We start from the raw sequence: 7,627 nt of genomic DNA, 5'->3' as shown, positions 1-7,627 counted from the left end.
TTATTTACTACTGTATGTGACCCATAAGCTTTTCTAGCGTAATCAGCTCCTCTGTCAGGATTTGAACCAGCAACCTCTCACTGTGAAGGTGAGTATCATATCCATTAGACCACAGAGATGTATGTGCAGTTCTAACCCTCAGGCACTTTCATACAACTGATTGGAATGCTCACATTCTGAGTATACATATTGTGGTAGTACACAGCAGTGATGGCAATGCTTCAACTTGCCATCACTCACACTTATTTTTATTATCTAAATTATTGGTTGCCATCCAATGGTAAATCGCGAAAAAAGAAATCCACTCCTGTCGGCCTACATTTTATGTAATTAACATCTGATCTAATATATTACGTACCTAGGCCTATGTGGTTGGCTACGGATAGCTAAGTGTAGAGTACGAAAAGCTAAAAAATTCATATATGTAAAGGAAAATCATCCTAGACTGCAACTTTGAAAGACTAACTTATTATACAGGTATTATGTTTAGTAATAAAGTATCTACATGGGCATTTGGTTTAATCAAATGTGTGGTATTGTTTACTGCAGTGATTTCTCTAGGACAGGCCTTCGATTTACTCGATCTTACAGGGTTAATATTAGACGATAACATACTGTATATAGTTATACAGTGTCTAGCTCCCGAGAAAGCATACACAAAACCGCTTGTAACTCAAATAACACGCATCATATTTCACTTTAGCAGTGTGTGCCAGCGAAGCATTCGCTGTACTGTATTTAACAATGAAAGGATTTATTAAAAACTATTTTCTCCATGATGAAACGTCTCTTTGTTATTTTTTTCCATTTCCAGACGGTTTCGTGGCCCTCAAAATATGTTTCGCGGCCCAAATTTGGGCCGCGGACCATAGTTTCCAGAACGTCGTCTTAGTAGCATTATATATATATAAACATGAGTTGCATGATCTCTGTACAACACTTTCGGCCAACTGATGGAGCTTATTGCATCATACCATTCTGACATATTCAGCAACAGCTCACTGTAATGTTTATCAGAGATTCCTGAAAGTACTATAACACTCTTAAACATGATGATATTAAAATTGACAAGACTCTATGAAAATAACGATATTAATGACAATATAAAGAAAACACTCCTACACCATCATCATACTCCGCATTCTATAGTTTGGTATGATAACATTTCCACTGATTGTGTTCATGACGATACATTTTCTTATTTTACAAGGGTTAAGCATTAAATGGGGGCATATCGCACACCAATGCGTGTTAGCATAATAAATTCCAAATAACAAATCTTTCAACTTGAAAGATTTGTTGCCATCAAAGTTTATTTGGATTTCACATCAAGTATATAAACAAAACTCATATAGTGCACACTATTATAACTAGGGGTCACAAGTTGGAAGAAGCCACTTATGGGAGGTCTGGTTAAACAAGCATTCAAAACACATCTATTTTTATTTTGCTGCGTGTGGTGGTACCCAACAGCTGAACAGCTAAATAAAATATTATGCAAGTATCATGAATTTGTGGGAGATGGGTTATATTCTGTGAGTTTCATGTTTGCTCACAAGTGCAGAAAATCATACCGATTTCTGTGCGACTTGCATTAAAATAAGTGAAGCTGTAGCTTGCTGATTAACAGTGGAGGATCCAGAAACTCAAAATAGAGGGGGCACAGGGAGGTACTTCTACAGGTAGGGGATCTATACCACCTCAGCCCCTCCATGGGTTAAGGCTGAGGTAAGGAAATTTGTGATTATGGCACTTCTAGATGGCCGGAAATTGCACTGTCAGACTTTAAATTTGAACATAATTTTCGTTATACCTCCATTTTTCACAAAATTGAACAATCTATTTAGAGGGGGGCCTCCTCCCTACCTGGGCAAGCTGGCCATTTCCTTGAATCCGCTACTGATTAAGATGTTTGCCTTCCAAGTATAGATAGAACTGCACATACACCCAGGTGGTCTCTTTGGCCTAATGGATATGAACTTTGCCTTAACAGCAAGATTTTGCAGGTTTGAAGAATCCATCCAGAGACAGTTTATTTCTTTATTTAAAATGTAGTTTATCTTTCATTTGCAAAGGACTTTTATAGTAAAAGATGAAGCAATATTCAATAGGATGCTAGCCGCATTTGGAAGCCTTTTTGAGAGGATTTTCAATGGAATTTGTCAGTCTGTAAAGTGCTGTGTTCAAGGTATTTAGAACAATTAACTAAACCATAGATTCTATTTTAAACTTTACTTCTATAAGAGCTTCCACAACCGAAAGGAGTTTCTTCAATCTTTCAATGAAATAATGGAAGCAGTTCCTTATATTTTGGTTTGAAGGCAAATTGTTTAGTTTAATTTATGATGCCATACAGAACACTAAGATTTTTGGACTTAAGACTCGCTGAATAATGCAAGCGTCTTAGTACAGTGGTCCGCAAACTTTTTACTTCATGGCCTATTTACGATTCTAGGCACCAAGCTGCGGCTCAGCAGCCCAACATACCAAATCCTTCTGATCATGAAGCCTCCATGTATATACAATATTTTGACATTATCATTATCAAAATAATATTATTTTATTAAATAAATAATACCGTACAATTGTGTTCTTCCCCCACCCCGATAATTGTTGATTGTTTTTTTTTTCTACATGGTTCAGCCACACACGTCATAACCTGTCTCCTTCTTCCAGAAACTTTCACGCACACTCGATTACTCTGCAACTTTGAAAGACTAACTTATTATACAGGTATTATGTTTAGTAATAAAGTATCTACATGGGCATTTGGTTTAATCAAATGTGTGGTATTGTTTACTGCAGTGATTTCTCTAGGACAGGCCTTCGATTTACTCGATCTTACAGGGTTAATATTAGACGATAACATACTGTATATAGTTATACAGTGTCTAGCTCCCGAGAAAGCATACACAAAACCGCTTGTAACTCAAATAACACGCATCATATTTCACTTTAGCAGTGTGTGCCAGCGAAGCATTCGCTGTACTGTATTTAACAATGAAAGGATTTATTAAAAACTATTTTCTCCATGATGAAACGTCTCTTTGTTATTTTTCTCCATTTCCAGACGGTTTCGTGGCCCTCAAAATATGTTTCGCGGCCCAAATTTGGGCCGCGGACCATAGTTTCCGGAACGTCGTCTTAGTAGCATTATATATATATAAACATGAGTTGCATGATCTCTGTACAACACTTTCGGCCAACTGATGGGAGCTAATTGCATCATACCATTCTGACATATTCAGCAACAGCTCACTGTAATGTTTATCAGAGATTCCTGAAAGTACTATAACACTCTTAAACATGATGATATTAAAATTGACAAGACTCTATGAAATAACGATATTAATGACAATATAAAGAAAACACTCCTACACCATCATCATACTCCGCATTCTATAGTTTGGTATGATAACAATTCCACTGATTGTGTTCATGACGATACATTTTCTTATTTTACAAGGGTTAAGCATTAAATGGGGGCATATCGCACACCAATGCGTGTTAGCATAATAAATTCCAAATAACAAATCTTTCAACTTGAAAGATTTGTTGCCATCAAAGTTTATTTGGATTTCACATCAAGTATATAAACAAAACTCATATAGTGTACACTATTATAACTAGGGGTCACAAGTTGGAAGAAGCCACTTCTGGGAGGTCTGGTTAAACAAGCATTCAAAACACATCTATTTTTATTTTGCTGCGTGTGGTGGTACCCAACAGCTGAACAGCTAAATAAAATATTATGCAAATATCAGGAATTTGTGGGAGATGGGTTATTTTCTGTGAGTTTCATGTTTGCTCAGAAGTACAGAAAATCATACCGATTTCTGTGCGACTTGCATTAATGTAAGTGAAGCTGTAGCTTGCTGATTAACAGTGGGGGATCCAGAAACTCAAAATAGAGGGGGCACGGGGAGGTACTTCTACAGATAGGGGATCTATACCACCTCAGCTCCTCCATGGGTTGAGGCTGAGGTAAGGATATTTGTGATTATGGCACTTCTAGATGGCCGGAAATTGCACTGTCAGACTTAAAATTTGAACATAATTTTCGTTATACCTCGATTTTTCACAAAATTTGAACAATCTATTTAGAGGGGGGCCTCCTCCCTACCTGGGCAAGCTAGGCATTTCCTTGAATCCACTACTGATTAAGATGTTTGCCTTCCAAGTATAGATAGAACTGCACATACACCCAGGTGGTCTCTTTGGCCTAATGGATATGAACCTTGCATTAACAGCAAGATTTTGTAGGTTTGAAGAATCCAGCCAGAGACAGTTTATTTTTCATACAAATGATTTTAAAGAAACTTTTCGTTGATGGGCTTTGCTTCATGCGATTATTACAACTTGTTCCTCTTTGAGAACTGCTATTATTATTTATCTATTTGTTTCTATTGTATTTACAGTGCTATGGAGCAACCTTGATTTGAATATTATTTACTATGTGAGACTAGCTTTTCTAGCGTAATCAGCTCCATATTTCTACTGAGAGTTAATTTTATTTTCTAGTTAAAAGTTTTTTATTTTAACGCAGGCCCATATTGTCCAGAGAGACACTTTTGACAATCTTCGAAGAGCAGCATTATGTTTTATATTTTTTTACCAGAATGAAATTTGAATTGGCACTATTTTTACACATGAATATTAGTCCTATGTCATTAAGATACTGACATCATTTGTTGGACAATAAATCACTAAAAGGTTTGAACTGAATTGCTATAGTATTTCATATACAAACCTTTGATTTGATTCCACGTTTCTTTTGCAGCATCTTTTCTGCAACAGCTCTCAAATATTTCTGCTTTGCTTTAATTAGTTTTCCTTTAAAATGAAAATAATTGTTTCAGTTAAATGTAATTTAATGCAAAATCAATACCTTTTAAAGAGGTAAACTGTAGTAGTATATGGTCAATCTACTATATTCAAAACATGGAATATAGAATTGGTGTAGGTTCATATACCTGTTGGTATATCTGGTTGCAGTTTCAAGTCAGTGATATGCTTAACACTTAATGTGCATGACAGTGATGTATCAATTCCATCAGTAATACCTTCATTTTTGTTAAATCTGAAAAGAATATATAAATATATTTGAAACAAACACTTTATTATGAGATAGTGAACCTGTTTACTTTTGTACATCCAGGTCACTGATCACAAACTGCTTTAAAAATGTCTTTAGAAACACATCAAACTGACAACTTACTCTAGTTGAGTAAGGGCCTTGACAAGACTGGTTTTTCCAACGCGCTGAGGTCCAACAAACATAAGGCGTGTTTGGTAGATAGGTTTGCTGCCCTCATTTAGTGCCTCATTAAATGCAGCCTCTTCACCTCTAGCCTGTACTTCAAGAGGCACTTGATCTAGTGTAGTGAATGAAATATCAGTATACCATAATATATATTAGTCTTTATATTACATTCTGAAAATATTGAAATCAATATATATTGTGGCTATCTAAGACTGTTACTATAAAAGAAAGAAACGTAATGCAGTACTATCCATGTTAGTGATGGCAATGCCTCAATGTCTCCATCGCTCACACTTATCTCTAAAATTATTGAATGAGGAGTTGCCTACAAAAGCTACGCAGGTGAGAAATAATTTATATTTAAATTACATTTACAGTTACAGTTGAAGGAAGCATATTAATAAGTAGTAAGTGGAATGCACTACTTCAGTGAGTGTTGCTGATACAAAGACATATTCAACTTTTTAGCATATAATCAATAATCCATAATATTTCATCTAACTGCTTGTTTCAACATCAAAAACAAATAATATAGTGAAAGATGAAGCAATAAAGTGAACCTGTTTACTTTTGTACATCCAGGTTACTGATCACAAACTGCTTTAAAAATGTCTTTAGAAACACATCAAACTGACAACTTACTCTAGTCCAGTAAGGGCCTTGACAAGACTGGTTTTTCCAACGCGCTGAGGTCCAACAAACATAAGGCGTGTTTGGTAGATAGGTTTGCTGCCCTCTTTTAGTGCCTCAATAAATGCATTGTAAGCCTCTGGGCCTCTAGCCTGTACTTCAAGAGGCACTTGATCTACAGTTGTAGTGAATGAAATATCAGTATACCATAATATATATTAGTCTTTATATTACATTCTGAAAATATTGAAATCAATATATATTGTGGCTATCTAAGACTGTTACTATAAAGAAAGAAACGTAATGCAGTACTATCCATGTTAGTGATGGCAATGCCTCAATGTCTCCATCGCTCACACTTATCTCTAAAATTATTGAATGAGGAGTTGTCTACAAAAGCTACGCAGGTGAGAAATAATTTATATTTAAATTACATTTACAGTTACAGTTGAAGGAAGCATATTAATAAGTAAGTGGAATGCACTACTTCAGTGAGTGTTGCTGATACAAAGACATATTCAACTTTTTAGCATATAATCAATAATCCAGTTTTTAATATTTCATCTAACTGCTTGTTTCAACATCAAAAACAAATAATATAGTGAAAGATGAAGCAATAATAAATATTATGATAGCCTCCTTGGTAGCCTTTTTGCAAGTATTTTCAATTGAATTTGAAAGTGTTGTCTTCAAGGTATTTATAAAAATTAAATAAACCATAGATTCTATTATAAACTTTACCTTTTGTAAAAATTTCTACAGCTAAAGAGAGTTTGGCTTTCTTCAATCTTTGAATGAATTCTTCCATATTTTTTTGACGAATTACGCATCTGTGCTCTAGATCCAATATCAATTGCCAACTGTTTTTATAGTTCTTTGGTGGTATGTTATACATACCATCAAGAGTTGCTACATCATCTTGAAACAATGCCATTCCTAGTCTTACAAGCTTTTGCCTGTGCGGTGTAAATTTTGATATTTCAAAACTTCTATCATTCTGGAATAATGGACGCAGCTTCTTATTCTTTGGTCTGAAACCAAATTGTTTTGTTACATTTATGGTGTCATACAGAATACTAGGATCAGTTGGACTCAGACTCCCAGAGATATGCAAGTTGTTCAGCAAGTCACGCGTTTTAGTAGCATTATGCAGTGTATTAGCATTAGTCACATTATCTCTGTACAATACTTTCAGCATACCGATACATCTATGTCGATCATACCATTCTGATATATCATGCAACAGCTCATGGTATTCATGGATTTCTGGAAGTAATGTAGTAATAAATACTATGTTAATACTTCACTATAGCGGATTCGAGGCAGGGATATACTCCGATTCTAAATCTGAATGAGGGCATTCTTTATCCAGTTGTTAGACAATTGATAAAACATAGTAAAATGCATAATTATATCATGATTTATGGGAGATGGGTTATTTTCTGTGACATTCTTGCTTGCTCATGCAAGGCGGATTTCTATGAGTCTCTTGCGACTCGCACAAGATCTTAGACCTCTGAAAATGCTGAATGCAAGTCAAGTTGTAGCTTGGTCATTATACTTGCCTTCTAATTCTAGGGTCATGGGTCAAAACACCAGGATATTTTTGTCACAATATTTAGGATATTTCATTCTACTTTGCAGCACTGCTAACTGAATCATGAACTAATGAATATGCATAGTGGTATGACTCAAGTTAAAACGGTCTGTGAATGGAAATAAGTTACATGAATA

General features: G+C 35.2%; 1 protein-coding gene across 1 annotated transcript in view; it reads right to left on the bottom strand.

The window, feature by feature from the left end:
• Positions 1 to 4,738: 4,738 nt before the first annotated feature.
• Positions 4,739 to 7,627, bottom strand: part of LOC117106071 — an 18,124-nt gene continuing 15,235 nt past the window's right edge. The window contains exons 5-8 of the mRNA XM_033247407.1: positions 6,635 to 7,159; positions 5,906 to 6,068; positions 4,974 to 5,080; positions 4,739 to 4,833 (exon numbers count right to left, since the gene is read on the bottom strand). Coding sequence (XP_033103298.1) covers positions 4,739 to 4,833; positions 4,974 to 5,080; positions 5,906 to 6,068; positions 6,635 to 7,159 — 890 coding nt within the window. The remainder of the gene's footprint in view (positions 4,834 to 4,973; positions 5,081 to 5,905; positions 6,069 to 6,634; positions 7,160 to 7,627) is intronic.

The sequence above is a fragment of the Anneissia japonica genome, unplaced genomic scaffold, assembly GCF_011630105.1.
Source record: "Anneissia japonica isolate Jap-2015-1 unplaced genomic scaffold, ASM1163010v1 scaffold287931_len176634_cov123, whole genome shotgun sequence".
NCBI lineage: Eukaryota > Metazoa > Echinodermata > Crinoidea > Comatulida > Comatulidae > Anneissia > Anneissia japonica.
This window is presented reverse-complemented; position numbering and strand designations above follow the sequence as displayed.